This window comes from Folsomia candida, unplaced genomic scaffold (assembly GCF_002217175.1).
Source record: "Folsomia candida strain VU population unplaced genomic scaffold, ASM221717v1 Fcan01_Sc003, whole genome shotgun sequence".
NCBI classification, from domain to species: Eukaryota; Metazoa; Arthropoda; class Collembola; order Entomobryomorpha; family Isotomidae; genus Folsomia; species Folsomia candida.
Genome location: NW_019091195.1, coordinates 12,857,302 through 12,879,205, shown reverse-complemented (window position 1 = coordinate 12,879,205; position 21,904 = coordinate 12,857,302). Strand labels below are relative to the sequence as shown.

The window sequence follows — 21,904 nt, the reverse complement described above, 5'->3', positions numbered from 1 at the left end:
TTATTCACCAATCATAATAGCCATCACTAACCATTACATGCAAGAAGATAGATAAAATAACAAAAGTTGTTTGATCTATACGTCCCTATATACATACTCAATGTAGTTGCATTTTAGTTGTACGACGCAATAATTAATTATTAGAGATAGTCTCAAGACTTGGAAGAGTCTTTGTCACATTTCTCTAATCAATTGATCAATTACTGTTTTTTGCTGATCTAACAAAAGCTTTTTAGCGTGGAGCTATTTTGATTTATCGTAGAGTAAGCGTAAAAAAATAAAGTGGCATTAATTTTATAATATTTAATGATTAATATTTTATTGATAAACTTGGCTTGGATTGACTCTTATGAGTATCTACTACATACATATGTATACAAAAATTGTGTTTAGTAATTACCAACGGGCATAAATTTTGCGAACGAAATTGCTTAACACTCATAAATACATGGTTCATATGTGCATCATCTGCTAACCCATAATTATACGAGTTTCCTTTAATTAGTTAATACGAAATTACATGAATTTTTGGAATTTTCCCTACCTGAACCGTTGTTCGTTATTATGAGACGCCTTCAGCCAAATCAAGGCAAATCCTTTGTAGTGAAATCCCAGCCAAATAAATTGAATCGTTCATAATACTTATGCATTAACAAATATGATATTTAGTTTGTTCTTATTGCTATGTACCCTTTTGCAAGAATATATGTACCATGAATTTGAAGAGGCTGCATGAAAACTAAATATCATTGGCTTGCATGTGTGTTTGGAATTTAGGCTTGAAGACACCATTCCCTTGAAATTTACAATAGACCGCAGTCAGGAAACTCCACCGAAATTACATTGCTATTTATTATATTGCTATTTGTCTCAGTTTTCGTTCCAATATATTTTACACTGGACAACATTAATCCAAAGTCATACGTGATAAAATATCACATGTAAAATTGGCAATCGAAGTAAGTTTTAAAATTTGTAACCCGAAAACGAACATTTAGATTTCTAGTCTCTCTTTTTTTGGGTTTAGCTTGTGATATATTTAAGTTAGCCTTCCTTTTATGATTGATAATGGATTACATACAGTGAAATATTCCAGAATTGAGATATCTGCCGATCAGCCTATTGAAAAAGGAGCATGCTTGTGTTATATCATAATCTGTGATGGTTGCTTACTTTAAGGTAAAAATTATTTACCAGTTCAACTATATTCTTAACTATATGCATTCAAGCCATATTATTATTTCTATCTTGCATTTATTATTATTACTTTGCCATGAACCCAAATATTAAGTGAACGCATTCCGTTCGTCGTCGTCGTTTAAATGCACAATAAAGCTATATACCTATCTATATTTAATTCTGTAATCCAAAGTATTCAACTCTGTGAACTAAACCTGAGGAGAAATTCAAAGGCTGATATAACTCATACCAGAATTGGAATTATATTCAACCAAACGTAACAAACGAAGAGCTAACTAAATACGAACATGATGTATCTAATCCAAGAGTCTCGACCAAAATGTGGACAAAAAACTGGCTTGAGTTCCATCCATAATGAAGGAAAGACACAAATCTTACATCAGCAGTTATATCTCTCTAACTAACGTACAACAACTAACTAACTTGAGACAGGGAGGAAAGAAAACCGTGGTGAGGCAGGTAACCAGACGAAGAAGGTAAGAAATATCGGGGAGGTGTGATGATGAAGAAGATTCTTTGTGTCGTCCATATCGTATCGTTGTTGGTTGCGCTATATGCCGTGCATGCATTCCACGTTATTAATGTTGTAATCTGTGTAGTACGAATGTAATGGTTGTACTTTTTGACTGCAGTTAAGTTTAGTTAAAGAAGTTTTTGTTTGAATAGTTTTTGGATGGAAGGAAGGGGAGTGAAATTGTCGAGGGATAATGTGGCATGGCCAAGTATTTTCCAGCTGCGTCTTCTTCTTCTCCCGAATAATATGATGATCCATGATGATGTTGATGCTGGTTGGTCGTTGTTCGTGGTGGTTGAGTCAGGTATTATTTTCCATTAAAGTAAAAAATGTTAAGATAAAGGACGTTAAACTTGTGGCAGCATAAGTTTTTAATGGCGGCGGCGTGGTGGTGATGGGAGGGCGTAGTTTACCAGCATCCGGAGAGGAGACCAAATATTTTTTAATTGAAGGACAAACTCGTCATGTACTCTCGTAAATGTTGTAATAATGTTGGGATAATTTGTACAAACTACCCAAATGGCATTGGTTAGTAGACTATACCATGTCTATATTTTCTACATGCATATGTACAAGCATTTGGATTCAACATAATTAAAATGTAAAAATTACGCGAAATCTATAACAAAAATATTTATCCTTATGTATTACGTACATGTTCCCTTAAATTATAATTTTCCATTAGGAACCAATTCTCATACGTAAATAGGGTTCGACTCGGTGGTTCCTTATACATACATATATTCCAATCCTACAACTAGGATAGCAGTTGTAGGCATGTGTCGATAATGAGAACCCTGCAGTAGATCCTCCGAACAAAGAGACGATGTGAAATAAATTTAGGGCCTTGAAGTTGCTTTGGTTGTACTGTAAGCACAAAGACGACCCAAACTTAACTACAAAATACGTATAAAATTTATAAACCTTCATCAACTAACTGTGCCTTCATTCAACTCTTCGCAGTACCCCAACGACCCAATTCTCAAATCCTATATATTAAGGATTCGTCTAGTGAAATACACAAGAAACAATCTAGCTCACCCACATTCATTCTTGCAGAGTTGTAATGCTATGTATGTAGATCATAAACTTGGAGATGATGAGACTGGAGATTCGTCTTTGTTCGTCATCCTTAACCTCGTTTATCTAACTATTCATTCAAATCTAGACTTAAAATATGCTTTCAAATCTAAATTTGGTACGTTAAAATTAGAAATTGCTAACTTTCTGCCAGAAAAATGAGTTTTGCCAAGTATGATGCTTATATATGGGATATGTTAAATAATTAATTTGACGTGAATACGAGTTCACGAGAATTCTACTATGGTTAGTAAATTCATATTTTTAGTCCAACATACATGTTCGGATGACGATTAAACTTAAATGTGAACCGTGAGGATTAAACGCGTCAGCTTGTTAAGAGCAAAATGCAGCTGCTCCCCAAATCATGATCGAACGGAACAAACAAAGAAACCCCATTTAATTTGTGCTCACAAAAGTATACAAACTCATATAAAGTTTAGTTAATTCAAACAAAACTTATCCTTGGGGTTAGTTACCAGCGAGCAGGTTTATCTATTTTGTAGTTGCATTTGATGCGAGTTAAGTATTTATGCCTTATGCATCATGCAGAGTAAATTATTTTTTGTCCGACTTTTTATCCAACATATGCCGTCTAGTAAAGACTGAATTTGCGTTTTGTGTCCCTTGTTTGGTTCCGGCTGTAACAACGATGGGACGACATCTCATAGAGAGACTTTTACGAGAACTATAATATGCAGAAGGGTTTATTGTAAATAAATTGCAATTGAAAGCGGATTTTAATTTTAAGATTTAAAAACTGCACTCTGCATAAAGTATTAAGCTAAAATTAAAGTCTCCACAAATGGTACATGTATTTGAAGTTGCGATGGAATAATAAAAACCCAACACGTATTTCTAGGGTACTTTATCCCCCTCTCGCTGTGTTTTTTGAGCCACGATTATGGATGATGCGACATGCACAAAGGAACAATTGCAGGTATAATCAAATGGTTCTGCGTCTGTGTTGGCCCTCCCCAACAGATATGAATACAAGAGAGCAAACAAATATGAAATTGATGATAGGAACTCGGTCTCTTTTATCACTATCATTTTGGGGATCTTGATATTTAACTTTTTTGAGTGCCATTCAATCCAATTCAACCGCAGTAAGTACAGTGATCCTAATTTTTAAGGGGGACTGCTGCAGACAAGGAAATAGCCACGGGTTTTAGCATAGTCAGATTAAATATGTAGGGAAAACAAGTTAGTTATCTCCCGAATTTAGACGGAGGAAAGGATGCTGGATTGAAATGAGTTTAAAGCACAGTCAGCAACACTTGCTTTCATTATTGATTAAGCATCACGGTAAATCTAACAACCAAACCAACATCGCTCTCTATAAATCGCGTAAACCCGACTAAAACTGCTCTTGTTGTAAAATATAACAAGTCCATGCAAAAACAATGTGGTGAAAGGAGAGGTGAAGTGGCACGCACCAAAATTGTGCAAATTAAAGTCCGCAGTGGAGCCAATTATCATTTTTCATTTGTAAAACTGCATTGGCATTTTTAAGCGAATAGTAAAGGATTCGATTTGCTCTCTAGCTTGAAAAACGTGGTGACAGAATGTATTGAAGCCACTTATGATTTTCTCCCTGAGGAGTACAGTACATAGTACATAAGCAGATCTGAGTTTTGTTAGCTGCTGCTGCTAGAAACTAGTAGAAACTCGGGATAAATTTGCTTTCACATCCACCAACCAACAACCAACCACCACAGCAAATGCTCAGAGTTTCTCATTTCATTTCAATGCGATTGAGAGTTAGCAGCGATGATGATGACTCGTTTCGTTATTATTATAGTTAGACGGAGACTTTATGTAGTTAAGAGTTAGGGATTACGATTCGTTAGCTTGACGGAGAGTTACGATGAGGGTTCCTAAATAACTATCGTAAAATCAATGAAAAGTTGTATAATGGCGGAAGGCAGGGGTATAGCGGAGTTCAAGTGCAAACAACTGCATCGTGCTGATTTTATTTTATCCGAGAGGGGAATTGTTTAATTCTTTTGATACGGACGATGATGAATCATGATTCTCAAATTCCTCTTTTAATAATGACTAATGAAAATGTTGTACTGGAAATTCTATCTGTCGACGAGAACCAACACGGCGCGAGTAGTTGTCTGTTTCATTAATATAGGAAATGATGCACGATACCATTTCATCAGTTCCATGATGCCATTCACTTTCACAAGCAAAATACTTTTTACTAAACTATTCCTCGACTGATGACGTAAATCTGGTCTGCTATCTATTTCAGTCAGAAGGACTTTTTAAAGCATAATTTAATACTTAATAACCATACTTCTTTTGCTACTGCACTTTTGTTAACGGAGCTTTCATCGCTGGATAACATGTAGGCATTTTTGAATAGATGTGATCCGATTTCGATCTTCTTTCATATTGCAGTGGACCAAACTTTTTGGTGATGTCACTTGCATAATGTTTATTGGTCTTTGACTCATTTCGCAGATCATCTACATATTATTGGGCATATCTACATATATACAAACACGCTACATAGGAGTACTTTAAGCATATGGATATGAACTTTCTCCGAATTTGCTGTTGTCGACAGATTGCAATTTGTACATTTAATAATAATTGGTGATTTAAATTGACATTATCATGTTTGTTACTCCTCCTGCTATATATAAATGGGTTGCGCAACGAGATTATTATGGGAGGAGGAGGGAAGCCTGGGTAAGTAACGGGAGACTTATTATGGCATCCTCCAAGGTTTGCTCCCCAGCTTACAAACTAAGGTTGGGGAGCGTCAGAACTACAGTTTACTTTACTGCTGCATATAACCTAACGGAGAGGGGAAGCCAGCTAGGAGATTCAGTTTGATAACGAGGATTCGGTAGTTCGGAGTGGAGTTAAACCCCGAATGGGACGCCCGAATGGAACACCCGACCGGAGTGTAGTAAAGACATAACTACTACGGGAGCAAAATCCGAATCTCGGGTAACTGGAGTAGAGAACCATTATGTTCCATTACGGAGAACTTTCCCCCTGTACCACCGCCATCAACCTCCTCCCTTAACTTAATAATCAGTTCTGGGTGCACCTTACACCACTCACACTCACACCAGCAACCTTAAGTCCTGACTCCTCATCCGAACTAGACACACTCCATCGTCAACTACTTAATAATTATTATTATTCCTCGCCCAGCTTTAACAAATATTATTTCTACCAAGTCCAACAATCCTTCATCACAAGCAATCGTCATCAGCAGCTAACAAAAAGTGAAAATCACAGCTCAGCAACATTAATAATATTCCATCTCATAGAATCTCTAGTCATTCGTCTCTGGGCTTGCACGCTATTTTTGTGCTCCACGAGTGTCATCGTGACACTGTCACTCATAATCTGTACTCACTTTATCAATATTGTGTCTGTATCAATACCTCAACTTCTCCTCGTTCGCACTTAAACTCATCGCCACTTTCACCTTCCTTTCAGGTAAGAACAAGCAAGAGAGAGATTCGGAATGTCAATATTTATTATTTACTGCATGTGTATGATTAAGTAGTTTGAAGAAATCCATGACGGAGAAAGTCCTGTCTCAAGTAAAGGCTATATGTACACACGTACGTACATACATAAATAAGTGCTGACTTTACTGCGTTATTAGTTAGATCGATAGCTTAGAGGACGCCGTGAAATAATAATGGTGCATGAAACGAGAGAAAGAGGGTGGCTTTGCAGAGGGGACCTGGTCTCACCCAGATTAACATTATTATTATTAATACCATTATTACGTTGTTCTCTTGTCAGACTCGATTTGCTTAGGAAACGACACTAACGCAGAGAGACAAATGGGAGATTAATGAATGTATGTGGTGTAGCGTCGGTGGTGTCGTTCGTACATATTTATGTTGTATATTATAAGGTGGGTCGTATTAATACTTGACATTAAGGTCTACAGACTCAACCAAGGCCGCCATAAGTTTTGATATTACTAAATATAAGCAATAAGCAACCTTCCAAGCAACTAACTATGGTCACTTTTCCCAATAAATTCCCAGCCCTCCCTACAAAACCAAGAGCTAGCAAACCAAAGCTAGGGCGAGCTACAACACAAAAAGCAAGCCAACAACCCTGGCTTTAGTTGTTAGTTAAGTTTACTACGGTAGTTAGTTAGTTAGCTGGTGATATAGAACCCCGGGTACCTGCGGGCGTAAAATGGGTTGCATATCCAGTCCACATTAGAAAATTCTCATTCGGTTGTATGCATTATGTTAAGAGCCAAAGTAGGAGATGATGATGGTGGGGAGAGAGAGAGCGTTAACTTAATGGAACAAAAAGTGCCTTTATGTTACTCTTCTTGCCTGGATCTCACTGAACAAAATTCTTGTTTAACTTTAAAGAGTGCATGAGTAACATAACCACTTTGGTCTTCAGCACTAAACTCCACGGAGCAGCCCTAATCCCTGCATCCTTCCATTACTGCTACTAAAATAATAATGGTGGTTCCCTCCACAGGTAAAGGAGAATCATTCATGGGTCTCTCATCATCTAATAACTGGAATAAAAGAGGAGCATAGTGATATGCACACCTGGCTGGACTGCAGGCCTTCTCTTCCCCGTATAAAAATATACGTGTCCAACTAACTACACTACTACCTCTTTCTCACTCTCTACGACTAATCAGCAAGTGAGAGTGAATTGAACTTAACAGAGGAGAGGTAGACGGCTTATCGAGAACAAATATCAACAACCTTTACTATTATAATACTCAAACTGCCCATTAAACGACTTCTCCTCCACAGTTCACGGCTACAACTCGCTGGAGGAACAAAGACATAGAACCCTCTCTAAATGCGCCGAGAATACCAAAGCTAATGCGCCTAGTTAACTGACGTGTTAAAAAAATATAACCTTTGTGAAAAGGATATCCAGCAGTGGATTTATAGTAGTGTGAGGTTCGTGAGAAACTGAAACCACTCGCTCTTAATATTATTCTCATAAGTGACTGAAAGTGAATTTTATTTATATTTAAAGAGATTATACAATCTTAAACTTGGATTCAAACCACGATTATTACTGGTGGTAAGTTATGCATAACTTTATTGTTTGGTTGTCTGCAAGTTTAAACCAAAATGTATCATGCCATGTATCTAATATTTTTTGCATGCACATCTAAAATTGACATTAGAACTGTAGCTTCTGCTTCTTATACAAATTCTTGACATATAGCACGCTTGATGAAGGAAATAGTGTTTTCTGAAAACGTATATGTATTAAAATAAACATCAAATTTTACATTGATAAACGCAGATAACTTGTTTCATATTTTTCCTGAACATAGGTAAATATGTGCATATAGTTAATTTAAAAAAAACAGTAACGTTCATCTGCTTGAGTCAGAGAATTATTTCAATGCCATCATGAAAGAGTATTAACTCAAGATTGGTGCAAAAATCTTGCTGGGAACGTAGTTAACAAGTTGTTTGATTAGGTTTACCTGGTCAGTACATGAATGTATGTGTACTGCCATCATCGCGTCGTCTCATCGTCAGTCATTGGACTTTACAAAGAACTACCATACGCATCAACCTCGGCTATTATAAGTGACTAACTAATGTTACTGACTCATCAATTAATCCAAGCAGCTAGGGGCCGGCCAACTAGCTACACTACTAGTGTGTGGACATCGACATTAAACGTATTTTGCACATATTGTCCATGTTACAGACAGGAAACACAATCTTGAAGAAGAACCCACCTTTGTTCATCCCCCATACATATAAATATACGTTGCGCATACTTAAATAATTATATGAAATGCCAGGAATTCGTCATTTTCCAACCTTATTCAACATATTTAATTCGCTATCTATATTTCGGCAGTTATCAGTAAGCCCTGTGCAACGAACGTTGAAATAGCTGGCTTACGAATTTATTTAATTGGGTCCGCTGAGGATTGAGACGACCGTGTCAATTAAGATGTGGACTGAGAATTGGCGAGACGAAGGAGATACTGTCCGCCATATTTAATTGCCGGTCAGTGTGAGTTCAGTTCAGTCCGAGGCAAGGTTGGTTGTTGTTTGGACCACGTTGCCACAATTAATTAATTATCGTGCTCTCCCCAATTTCATTCAACTAGTGATAAAAACTACTTCATCATCACATTATCTTTTCTCTATTATTCCTCTTTATTATTAACCTTGTATTGCTGCTGAAAGTTTCCGGAAGGGTGAGAAATTTATTTGTTATTGGTATTTTGGGCTAAAGTTAGATGAGGTATCTCTGAATTAGTGATTATTAATTAGTAATTACAAATGATAGATTTGGATAATTTGCTCGTGGAGAATGTGAGTTGAGTAGTTTATTCACTGGTTCGTGAGAGACGATGAGACGTGGTGAGGTCGTGTACCTCTTGACTATAAATATGAAAATATAATAATGACAAATTACGATTTCAAGAGCCGTTTTTTGAACATGGTGTATTTTTTATATTTTTTATATAATCGGTCTCAATTGTTCACTACTTGAGGTATTGCTGTCAATTGCATCTTATCCGCATTTTGTTGATCGAAATATCATAATATTACAGATCATGTATATTGGTTGAAATATAAGCGCCAAAGATGTAAACATAAATATTACGTGCTGCTGAAATCGCATTCGATGGTGCGGGTGGAGATGGTTGAGGTGTGTGGCATTACTGGCATTTGACTGAAACAGAATTTCAGAGTTGGTGAAAGAAATATAAAAGCTAACTATAATAATTTTATTGATTTGCGCGAGCGAGGAAATATTGCGCACACCACCACCGCCACCATCATCATCATCATATTCCTCCGCTTTCCCTTTGCTTTTACTGCTTATTTGTATGCATGTGGTTATGTGTGCATTATATGTGGATAGTTGCTTGTCTTCCCTTTAACTAGTTTTAAGCTCCTCTCATGTCCTTTCTCCACTTTCACCACCTTTCGCCTGTCAAATCCAAAAACAAAAAGAGAGAAGGAGAGAATATCACATTATGGACTGCATGCGAACTCACGAACTACTGCCAGTAGTCTACTGGTCCATTACTCGTCATGATTTACTAATTATATATCTATTTACTTTTGGCTTTCTCCTTTCATATTATATAGTCTTTGCTGACCCTGGTTTTTTTGAGATTTTTCGTAGATTAGATGTTGATGTTTTTTTATTGGAGGTATATGCCAGCACGTGTAAATGCATGAGATGTTAAAAAACTACATGTTTGATTTTGCATATTTATTTATTTATCTTTTGTTTTGAACACACAGGTCGAGTTGAGCACAGATAAGAGGATAAGCCAGCCACGCGTTCTCTCTCCGACAACTAAGGGCCAGTGAAAGAAATAAGCAAGCTCCCAATTTGACGCACATATTGATTGTCGTTGAATGATGTATGCATTTTGAACCATTATTATTATTATGCTGTATTAATGTCGTGTTAATTAACGTTGTGATGTAATGTTGTCAATGTTTGTAAAAATTATTTGCTTGGTTCTTTCATTTTATTCATGCATATGTTTATTTGTTGCAACTGTCATTATGATTATGAGTAGAGCTTTTAGTATTAATAAATATGTTTATTTGCAGGCCGTTTTTACACGACGGGAACGCTTCGGTTACGATAACCCCCACCAACGGAGGGGGAGCGTCTGATTTACTTCAAAAGTTTATCAAGCAGGAAAACCTGTCAAAGTCATTTTCTGGAAACACATCAGCCAACCTTCAGAAAATTGTCAGAAATTCTGTTCCATCAATTGTAGAATTTCAGCGTAAAGCGGCTCATAAGAAATTGCAAATTGCGAAAATGATGGGAAATGGAGGAATGACTGCTTCTGTTCCGGACTTTCGGAAACATCAAGGTCACCAGAACCATCAATCAATGATGTCAGAATATAACGACCCCATGCAAGTTGCGTCAAGAAGAGCTCGGAGCAATAATTTTACACTAAACGAAACATTCGCCCTGTTGAAAATTTGGGCTTCACCAGAGATGCAATGGCAGGTTAGGACATTTGAATATATATGTATGAAGGTGTTAAAAAAATTGAATATTACCTAAATATTTTATATTACTTACTACAGATGAAACATAACTTTCGGTGAGTTACACAAAAAAATATATGGTAAGGTTTGATAATGAATAAGAAGATGTTTCCTGTCTTTAGAAATTTTCGAGTGTGGGAAGCCATTTCTTTTGCTATGCAAGAATTAGGACATGACAGAACTGCTATACAGTGCAAAAACCGTATTCAGGTATGTGGAATTAGAGAAAGACAAATTCACTTTGCCTCTAATAAAAAACGTTAAGCTTTATATTACCCTCATCCTTGTAGAACTTGACATCCATTTATTACCGGATTAAGAAGACTAAACAAGATTATCGCAGTTTTAACTTTCCGTACTACAAAATTATTGGGGATGTTCTTGATGGAAAGAAAAACGGAAGTAACGCAACGATGCCACCTAATATGGCAGAGTTTATACAACATTTTACGACCAACGCTAGTGGAGTTGTGAGCCCTACACAAGTCAACTCTGGCGTGGGACATGGGTCATCAGGGTAAGCAAATTCGGACTCTTGTATGTGCACTGACAATCATTTGGCGTATATGTATATTTAATTTGGTCTTTTACAGAATGGCTGCTCACATGGCCCTAGTCGAAGGTGGGTGAGATAATTAATGTTTTGAAAATAATCAAAATTTAACTACATACATTTGTATAACATTACTACTTGCTAATTTTGTTAATTGTGAGCAAATATCTTCAAGTTGCATTATTGTATGACACTAATTAGAGTATCAGCACCTAATAAATGGAAACCCTGAAGTGACGATGACTTCTACAGGAGAACGTAGTAGCTCGTCGAATGGGACAAATGGGATGAATGTTCTTTCCCCCGAAGTAAGTATAAGTGAAGGAGACTCCCCCATTCGTATGGATTCCCAGCAAACAATTCGTTCTAATTCGCAATCAGCTTCCACCTCAGCTCAGAAAAATCATACCGGTACATATTTCAAATTTTTTATCTAGAGTGATTTCATGCTACGAAAGCTACGAAAGATTGAACAATATTTACATTATTATATAATTATTATTCGTGTATGAAGTATGCTTTATTTCTATCAACAGGTTCTAACTCAAATAATTCCCCAGTTAACCGCAATTCTAATGCAAATGGGTCATCAAGTTCATCTGGAGTAAAACATGAACAAGAAGACGGTGGTTTGGAGGACGGCTCAATTCCTTCCGAAAATGAAAATCATGAAGTCTCTGACTTTGATGATGGGACAATGTACAATGCTGATGAAGAAACCATGGCCATGCTCGGGTACGACCTCTTTCGTGACATTCGCTTTTAATTACTCTAGGGAAATGCTATTCTTAATTAACTAACTTGTATTTATTTAACAATACACAGTCGAGCTGAAAACTATTCGGGTTGTGGAAGAGGAAAACGTTCCATGTTATATCCTAAAGGAACATACAATAATGGAATTCCCACTAAGAGACCACGAGGATTGTCATCTGCAACGACAGCATCTACCAGTGGAGTAGCCGAGGATCCCATCGGACAATACTTATCGGAAATGGTAGATATTGAACGAGAATGGCTTAATATGGAACGGGAACGAGCAGAGAATGAACGTCAAATGATGTTATACATGATGCAAATCCTACAAGCTTTGATTTGTCCAGACCAAGAGCAGGAGGAAGAAGGAAACGAAGACGGAACTATGGAAGGAAACGACAATGAAGCAGAAGCAACAGAAAACGAATACACTGAAAACGAAAACGAAAACGATGACAGTGAAATACGCGAAATGATTGAACAACAAGAAAACTTGGATACTGAGTAATTATTATTATGATTATTTTCATTTTAGAATTTTATGTATATCTCGTTCAGAATTCATCAACATTTTATACTGTACATAAATACATACCTAGCCATCATCGATCGCGCGGTGGTAATTTTATAGTCTGAGAAGAAATGTGTAGGTCTTTCAGTAATGGAAAACACCCATTCTTTATGTTTCTACCTATTGAATTTATAGATAGCTAGGAAATATCAGTGTATCGCCTAAATGTATTTAAAGCTACCGTAATAATAGTAGTACATCTTATGTAATCAATAATAATAACATTAATAATAATTGATAGACAAAGATTCCAATTAGGGTCGATTGTTTATGCTCAGTTCTTCCAAATAAGCAGTGAAATTATCAGAAATGACATCGGTGTATTAAAAGATTTGATGATTAACAAGTATGTATTTACGATTGGGTGAGATTCGCAGTTAGATAAAAAAAAGTCTGATGGTGCAAGTGAAATAATGCATACACTTGCTTCCTTTCTACTGTTACCAGCATCAGATATGTAATTTATGTATTTTATATCTACTGCAATCTTACCTGCTCAGTTTCCAAGAGTTTCCGACAGTTGTAATTAGTGGCTCAATTATGTACCGTGAGCTAAATTGTTGATATTATGATTTTTCTCTCTACTACTCATTATGATTACCACAATACCGCGATACTTATCGAATATATCTGTCTACTTCAAATGTTCAGTATTTTAGTTTTGTAGAATTTTATTGTTACAAATATTCAAAATGATCTCAGAAACCGGAAATGATGATATGTTTCCTGATTTTGTTAGATAGTATCATTTGTTATATGTTATATGTCATATGTTATTATGGATTTTGTTATTGATTTTTATAATTTTTTTTATCTACACCAAATTAGGTAAACTGTTTTGCACACAAATACGGTGTTGTTATTTGTAGGTTTGTTTTACTTTCATGACATTAATTTTATATTACTCACTCAGCGGCAGTTACTTAATTTTGTAAAATGTTTCAGTATTATTTTTTTGGGACAGCTAATGATACGCGCATACATACTTAAATGTGTAGGTTGGGTTGGGCATCATTCCATTTCCAATTGTTGCAGTGGTAGTTTTCCATATACAAATAAATGTCTGTATGTATATTATTTATATTATGTATGTATGCATGTAAAGACGTCCTTATATATACTTTCATTTGAGGAAACCGGAATATTATTGTGTTAGTTTGTGATAGTGATAATGGTCACAAGAATCGTCCTACATATTTTCATCTCAAAAATATAATCCCGACTTTATAAACGCTTGAAGATCATTTGAATCTCAACCAGTAAAAATTACACTTTGTCTCCTATATCTTATACGCAATGAGTTATTAATCTCCCGTTGAGTGCATGTAACCTATGACCTAACCTGTTATATATACATTCAATGCAATAATCTGTGCCAACGAGTCTCGGCCGTCGACTACTTCTCACCATCATCTCTTTACAAAAAGTAACATAACAATGAGCGCAAATGCTGATTACATAAAATTACCTTTGATTTCCAATATGTATTATTAAATAAACGAATTGCTGATACATACACCATTCAATCCTCTCACGGGCATGCATTTCATCCATTATTACTTTTGCACTGTCAACTGTCCGTAAAAAATAAACCCTTCTAGGTTTAAAGTTTTAATGTGTGTAAAAAAAGCCGATTAGAAATTCATATCCGAGCGAATTTATTTATTACTAGTAGTAATAAAATAGGTACAATAAATAATTAACATTCTAATAAAGTTATAACATGTTAAAATGTTTAATACACAATACACAAATTTATGTTTAGAATTCTACTCCATTATGTATCCCGAGTTTAAATTTTCTAGGAGTGCAATTGAAACCAGAATCTCTGAAAATCACGAGTTTGTTTTTATGCAAAACATGGAATTATAAAATAGATCAATTATGAGTTCAAAAATTTATATTTACATGTTGCGCTCCAAATAATAGTTTCTCAAATTTTCCACCTGCAAATCGTCCAAAATTCCACTGATTGCAACATATTTCTCGAAATCTTCTTTTGAGATTAGTGGAAATCTAACAAACGCAACTAAACGACGGACCTCCCACATTGATACATCTTTAAAATTTTTCCAACTACATTTTCCATAAACACAAAATATGCTTCGATCAGGAGAATTTTAGAAACATGTATAACGTTTACAATAATAATATAAGGTGTACCTTTGAAGGGCCTTAAAAATCACAATCTCTTCCAGATTTAGATAATCATCCATTAGAATTCTCATCCACGTAAGCGAGTTCCATTCCAAATAGTTATTGCATTCAAACTCCTTCCGAATATTCCTGCCACAATAAAACTGTGATAGGAATCTATGTATTTGTAGTTCTGACCAAAATAAATTGTAACAATGTCATAAAAAACAAACCACTTGAGCAGGAAGAATGCATCATCGTCCAAATCATTTTTAAGATCCAACGTTGCAGTGTTGTTGAAAATGAAATTGTAGTGGTCTTGGACTTTTGCAGAAAAAAACTGGCAGCATTTCTTGACAACATCTGAAAAATCCCACATATGCGCTTGGAGAAGAACACTCATCATTTCTTCCATACTTGCAGAAATTTCCGGTGGCTGTTTGTCGCTTAAAATCTTATGTGTCACAATTGATTTTCAAAGCTTAAACCGGGCTACCTCATTTGTAAAATTGGGTTACAATGCTATTTCTAATACCTTCAAAAAAATTTTGAACATGTTGGGGTCCGTTTCTGGAAGATTGAACTTTCCACTGCTCCCTTCATACTTGATCATAGCCTTAGCCCACGGCGACGCGAACGATGCTTCCATCAGGTCCTTCGGACTTACGTAGAAAAGTTCTCTTCCCACTATCACTTGTATTAAATCCATCATCACAAAAATTTTACGGAGAAAAATTGACGATCGAGAGGTAGTCCTTTCTCTCGAGTGTTGAAATTTTAATGCTAAACTGACTTGTTAAAGTTCATGTACATACGTTCAGCACCATTCGGATGGACGCTAAAGTAAATATAATGTTTGTTATCGTCGGCCTTGACACAATAATCACGGATAATCACCAGTATGATATCAAAGCCAGTATTATTTGATACATTATCATTCAGGATTCTTCAATCACTAACGGCTACGCCGGTGTTTCTGGGTTCGGCCGTCACTCATAACAATTAAAATTTTTAATTATTTGAAAAGGTGAGGTAGCCGGGCTACCTCGCTTCGCGCAGCCCGACCTAGAATTTGACCGTGTTTCATTGATAATGCAACAATACTTGTTGAGATTATTAAATATTAGAGGAATATTATTTATTTCAATAAAATGCGCAGTAAATTTGGAATAGATGGATGAACTGTTTGCATCCACTTTCATGACCTCTCCATTTTTAGCCCGAGTCAGGGCTTATGGAACCGTCATATCCATCCGTCCGTCTTACGATAACTCCCGTTAAACTCATCCTATCGACTTGAAATTTGGTAGTTTGGTACACGTGTCAAATAGGTCAAATGAGGAGTTAAGTTCGAAGATGAGCGAAAGGTGGGGGTCATGTAGGTGGGTGGTTATATATGCACCAAAATTTCAAAATCGTTCTGGAAAGCTAAAATTGAGGTGGCTAATAATGGTGTCTTATTGAAGAATATGAAGTGAAATTTGGAAAATTTTCTTCTGGAGGGACCCGAGGGGGTGACAAATACGGATTTTTGAAATTCCTTAAATCAAGCTGAAATTTGATAGAAAAGGTGCTACCACTGATAGCCCTCAATGGAAGAATATGAAGTGAAATTGGTAAAATTGTTATGTAGAGGGACCCTTAGTGGTGGTCCATACCGATTTTATAAATTGTCTTAAAAAGATGAAATTAGGTACGATGATACTTAATAGCTTCTTATGGAAGTATATGAAGTTAAAATCGAGCAAAGTGAAACAAAAGTAACCTTTGAGGAGGGTGACCTACACCGCTTTCTAAAAGTTTCTATTGTAAAAGTTGATAGCTGGTGTTCGGGACTCTGGTCATATTTGTGTACTAAAGTTAAAGTGCAATGTCATAACGAACGAATCACTATTTGAAGGACCCAGTAGGGTCACCCCCACTGGTTTGGAAAACAATTGTAGAAGACTGAAAGATCCTCCAGGGTTAGAGCAGCTTAATAAATGTTAAGATTATTTTTGCCAGGAGGACCTAGTAGGGTGACCCATACTGTTTTTTTTAATTAGTAAGCTGAAATTTTGCATGCTGGATCATGGAAACATTTTTGACGTTTAAACATCAAAAATGTCAAACTACAGTTCGCAATTGCGAATTGTAGTTGGTACGGGTCATTTGACAAAACTTTAGAGTCAGGGACTCGGTCCCTGACTCGGGCTATATAAACACTGCACACTGTAGGTTTTTCATTCCCATCACCACCACCAGTAATTTCTCTCATTTTCTGTAATTATTAAGATAAAATAAGTAGTGATATAATAAGTATAACACTAGAAATATAACATTTTCAACGTATGTAAAATTCCAAGTCGATTGGATCAATTTACGAGAGTTGAGACGGACGGACAACACATGCACATAATCCCTGGGTCGGGCTGAACAGAATTTTCACCGAAAGTAAAAATAATTAAAAATTCTTTTGTTTACCTAGTGACGGCCCCACCCCTAGAGCAAATGCTTTAATTCACCCTGATTATCATTCTATATGGGGCACCGCCAAGATTCCTAAACTTTTTAGCTTGTTTCCGTGGAGGAAATGTATTAGGATTATGTAATGTTACATAATCTTAACACATTCACTCCACGGAAACAAGCTAAAAAGTTTAGGAATCTTGGGGCACCGCGTAGCGGTGTCAATTAATCGCGAAATAAGGCTTTTAAATTCGTTGATATGACCACTGAAACCAAAAGATAAGAATGATATGCTTACACGCAACATGCATTGACAATTAGCTATCATAGTCAAAAATATCATTTACAAGCCTGCAATTTGATCGAAATATGTGTACGGCTAATGTCTAAACTTCATTTCATAATCCATTTACAATATAACAAATGAATCCTTATAGTTAATTTCATTACTGTTGAATAATAATAAAATTAGGCAGGAAACTTTACAAATGAATATTTATTTTTATAAATAGTAAAATACTGAGGGGCACAAAAAATATAATTTAAAAAACAATTATTGTAAAATCATAACATTTCGCAGCACTTCATGTCCACATTGTTTAAGGATGTATCATCAGAGTCTATGCCAAAGTTAAACAAATTGTAAGCAATTCAATAATTAGTGCTTAATTAATGAGGCTGAAATTGACTTACTATGCCCTTGTGGAGACTGGACCTGAAATATCAGTAACGTATAGTATTATAACTATTTATACAATTACAATATGCAATTATTATAATTGCAAATTGCAATTATTATAACTATGCAATACACAAATATCGCATTACTTGAGTCCTCAGTCCACATATAACAGACTTCCATGGGCAGAGCTGAATGTTGCTCCAATTTCCCCATTGCAACCCAGCCCCCTCCAGATAACCTTTCGTACCAGAGCAATAAATTCTAAGATTGTTGGCAGCCGTGTTGTCGTTTCTTTCTTCAAACGCTTCGGATCGAATTTGAAATCCTACGGCGTATCCCCGGGGGCACTCGTACGACGAACCCCAGCTGCCCCATTTCCCAACCAGGCTCTGTATTCGCCTGCTTTGGATTGATCGCGAACTTTCCCCAACTTTTCCACATAAAAGCTGAACGCCGTTTAATCCCGTGTCATCCAATGGACCTGTTTGCATTAAAATAACTTATCTGAATCTTTGATTCCTTATTATGCGTTAAAAAATATGAATAAATTACCTTGAAATGGTTCTGTTTTCAGACGAAATCCCATGACAAATGTCCCATCTGGACACGTCTCCAAGTCTCCCCAATCCCCAAAATTGGTTTGTCTGGGGGATGATAGCACCGTAAGATTGCTTTGACATACATTAGCACAAAATTGAAAGATTATTAATATGGTTAAGCACGCTTTGAATGTTTTTGCTGTTCCGAACATGGTTACTCGCACACCAACCCGTGTGAATATGAAATGAAAACTCATAATGGCCTGACGCAAGGGTATTTATACTCAATTCAGATTGGTTAATTTCAATTGTAAAGATTTGCCTTAAAGATAAAGCGGAAAAGTTTTACAATATTAATAATATTATGCTTACCATGTAATCAATTTACTGCCGCACTGTCAACACGTTAAAATTGTGGTGTGAACTGTGAAGCATTACTCATGCTGTGTTAAGATCGAAGTGATGAAATCCAATGTCAACTTAGTTCTTTGAATGTCTTATCATTTCCAAAAATATATATTAATTTGTGTACATATGTACATATTTTGCGATGAAGTTATACTGGTGAATTCATAAAAAATCCTTAAATATGGTTAAGAATGAATCAATGAGAATTCACAGCCAGCATACCGTCAGCATTACTGCGAAAGCACGCATGTAGCAACCTCGCGTGTTTCATAATGATACACACTCATGTATGTAAAATTACTTATGGAATTTTATGGTCACAATTTTTTATTCAGCGCATTATGGCAAAAAGATTCCAAGCTTTTTAGCACGAATCAGGGCTTATGGAACCGTCATTTCTGTCCGTCTGTCAGGCCAGATAGAGCCACCACGGCTGAACCAGTTGACTTGAAATTTTCACCATAGTATATGAGAAAAAGTTAGAAAACAATTCGAAGAGCGAAATCGGTGCAAGTGAGATCAGATTTACGAATTTGATAGAAATTTTTAGAAATTTGGTAGAGGAGGTCCAACAGGGTGACCACCACTGCTTTTTGAAATTGGTAAAAACTGAGATTTTTCATGCTGGATAAATGTGACAGTTGATACTGATTGACAATATTATGTCAAGTGTATGGCACCTTGTCTTAAAACTATTTATTGTGGCTATAACCTGCATCGTTGAATTTGCATTACAAATTGGTAATAATCGTTGCGTCATTACATAAAAAATTTAAATAGTAGTCTGATTAGGGCTAAATGAAGTCTGCACTGTAGGTTTTATTTATTTATTTACTAACATATGTAAATAAGTGCAGATGTATGCAAGAACTGTACGTTGACAGTTTTCATTGATTATTTATGCCAATAATGCCACTATGAGGGTATTCATTACGAGTTCGCATGTTCGCATCGCAACATAACGTTTTAGAAATTACGAATTTTGCGAAGCAAAGAAGTGAAGACACTTCGCAAATGAAAAAGTTCGTAAAATTTGATTCGAATGTCTTGAATTTTGCAATGGGGAAAAATTCGTAAATCTCCATTAGTTACCGAAGTTTTGTGTCTGAAATTTACCAAATAAAAAATTTCAAAATTTCAAAACGCCAAACTCCGGTAACCAATAGAGATTTATGGACTTTTCCCATTGAAAAATATTTTGCGAACTAAATACTAGCCCTGGAGATGCGCAAGTTCGCAAAATGATTTTCAAGCCAAATTTTGTTGCGAACTTGCGAACTTTATTTTTTTGCGAACGTTGCTAACGATGCGAACTCAAAATGAATACCCTCTATGTATCTGTGGCGCTGGAAGATTTTAAGTGAATGGTAATAATGGTACGTATTTAAGGAAAATCATACATCAACTTATATGTTTATGCTAACAGATCAATTCGAATTTTCATGAATGAATGAAATGTATCACTTGAACAATCTCTTATTACTACGTCTAAAAACAAGGTCCCTAAAAAGGGGAAATCTTAGTGAGGGAGTGCAATCACAACTAATAAATAAAATTAGATTGAAGAATTTTTGCACCACCGCTCTCGGTACCATTTTTACTGGATGCAGTATAAATTTTTCTTTGCATACGCATGAATTCTTAGTTTTATTGAATAAATTGAGGGAGGAATACATTTTTACTGTGTAGTGAACGAGAAGTGGGTTAAATTAACTGAGGTAGATATGTAAGATATGATGGCTAAATAATTATGAGCTACGTATTTGTTTAAAAAAATATACAAATTTCAATTTGATATATTAATTTGGCTACTCTATGCAAAATCATCGAACCTTTTGAGGGAGCAAGTGTTCTATTTAAACGATTAATGCTTCCAGTAAAAATGGTACCGAGAGCGGTGATGCAAAAATTCTCCAATCTAATTTTATTTATTAGTTGTGATTGCACTCCCTCACTAAGATTTCCCCTTTTTAGGGACCTTGTTTATTTATAACTTTTAATTGGGTGATTAGATTCTCCATTGGATGACTGCATTGCACTACCCCTTTTCAGTAGTTTGGCCCGGAATAATTTTATTGAATGCTGGGTGTTTAAAATTGAATAAATCCGTCATTTCTTAACCGATTTATATCATTTTGGTCAAAATGTCCGGCCTAGATTACTAAACACCAAAAGACCTGATCTGGAGGTGCAAAACCAACAACAACAATTTCACGCAGTTTACCAAGCATGTTACAGAAGCAACGATTAGTTGTGCTGTTTACAGTTTTGAATGCAATTTGTTTTCAATTTATTAGTCTTGCGTCGTTGTCAATGACAATGATTCGTAGCACGAGCAGGAATTTCTGAACTTCAAATTGGAATAACTAAGCCAATTCTTAACGGATTTTGATATATTTATACTTAAAATTTTCGGGATAAACTGCTCTACAATTCGTGGGTATCAAACTGTTGATAAAGTTTGCTAGTAACTAGCAATAATTACAAATGTGTTTCTAAGGCTACATTTTTGCCCATAATTCCGGTCAAGATCACGTAATCGCTTAGTCGGATCAGATCCCTTTTCTAGATTATGTAACAATGACCGGTGCAAAATTTCATCAAAATCGGTTGAGAAACGACTGAGATATCGCAGATGGTCACTTTTTTGGGGTGGGTCAAATGCATACTTAGTAATTTTTTAGTTGCTTGGTATTTGCCTCACTAAGAAAAATAAGGTGTCTTATTACTACTAGTAGTAGAATCTCAAGGACAAGATGCTAATAACAAATCTGAAAATATATTTTTCCAAGATCCATCGACTATAATTTTGGTCTTGGCAACTCATATAAAATTAACCTTATAAAAACTAATTAATTTTGACCTGGATACCATTTAAAAACAGAATTAAAAATGGTTTCTATTGCATTTGGGGGCGGATTTACTGGGGGGCAGAATACCATTGAGACCGACTTGTGGGGCGGTGATAAAAT

General features: G+C 35.8%; 3 protein-coding genes and 1 long non-coding RNA gene across 12 annotated transcripts; 2 read left to right on the top strand and 2 right to left on the bottom strand.

Moving 5' to 3' along the window:
• Positions 1–543: 543 nt before the first annotated feature.
• LOC118434848 lies at positions 544–2,010 on the top strand. The gene is made up of 3 exons (XR_004834296.1): positions 544–959; positions 1,097–1,179; positions 1,373–2,010. It is a non-coding gene; the product is annotated as an uncharacterized LOC118434848 (long non-coding RNA).
• A 3,702-nt stretch (positions 2,011–5,712) lies between these two features.
• LOC110845563 lies at positions 5,713–14,245 on the top strand. Of its 7 annotated transcripts, none has more exons than XM_035849242.1 (12): positions 5,713–6,265; positions 7,289–7,491; positions 7,576–7,855; positions 10,066–10,187; positions 10,384–10,798; positions 10,879–10,895; positions 10,962–11,049; positions 11,130–11,356; positions 11,433–11,461; positions 11,594–11,803; positions 11,929–12,127; positions 12,218–14,245. In XM_035849242.1, exons 4-12 carry the CDS (start codon positions 10,183–10,185, stop codon positions 12,654–12,656), a joined length of 1,629 nt encoding a protein of 542 aa, XP_035705135.1. In that variant the 5' UTR covers positions 5,713–6,265; positions 7,289–7,491; positions 7,576–7,855; positions 10,066–10,182; the 3' UTR covers positions 12,657–14,245. The 7 variants fall into 7 exon arrangements, with proteins under 7 accessions (XP_035705135.1, XP_035705136.1, XP_035705133.1 ...); XM_035849243.1 differs by having other exon boundaries at positions 7,289–7,728; positions 7,808–7,855; XM_035849240.1 differs by having other exon boundaries at positions 7,289–7,855.
• Positions 14,246–14,366: 121 nt separating this feature from the next.
• Positions 14,367–15,715, bottom strand: LOC110845564. 2 transcript variants are annotated; one of them, XR_004834295.1, is made up of 5 exons: positions 15,391–15,715; positions 15,089–15,309; positions 14,883–15,019; positions 14,628–14,795; positions 14,367–14,547 (listed from the first exon to the last, which is right to left on the bottom strand). XR_004834295.1 is itself a non-coding variant. In XM_022092010.2 (5 exons), exons 1-5 carry the CDS (start codon positions 15,565–15,567, stop codon positions 14,481–14,483), a joined length of 756 nt encoding a protein of 251 aa, XP_021947702.1. In that variant the 5' UTR covers positions 15,568–15,699; the 3' UTR covers positions 14,367–14,480. The 2 variants fall into 2 exon arrangements, 1 of the variants encoding a protein (XP_021947702.1); XM_022092010.2 differs by having other exon boundaries at positions 14,883–15,005; positions 15,391–15,699.
• A 2,069-nt stretch (positions 15,716–17,784) lies between these two features.
• On the bottom strand, positions 17,785–19,023 carry LOC110847539 (vitelline membrane outer layer protein 1). Of its 2 annotated transcripts, XM_022094495.2 has the most exons (5): positions 18,897–19,023; positions 18,538–18,656; positions 18,132–18,466; positions 17,997–18,018; positions 17,785–17,923 (listed from the first exon to the last, which is right to left on the bottom strand). In XM_022094495.2, the coding sequence occupies exons 2-5, from the start codon at positions 18,569–18,571 to the stop codon at positions 17,868–17,870; spliced, it is 447 nt and encodes a 148-aa protein (XP_021950187.1). In that variant the 5' UTR covers positions 18,572–18,656; positions 18,897–19,023; the 3' UTR covers positions 17,785–17,867. The 2 variants fall into 2 exon arrangements, with proteins under 2 accessions (XP_021950187.1, XP_021950186.1); XM_022094494.2 differs by lacking the exon at positions 18,897–19,023 and having other exon boundaries at positions 18,538–18,853.
• Between the last annotated feature and the right edge of the window lie 2,881 nt (positions 19,024–21,904).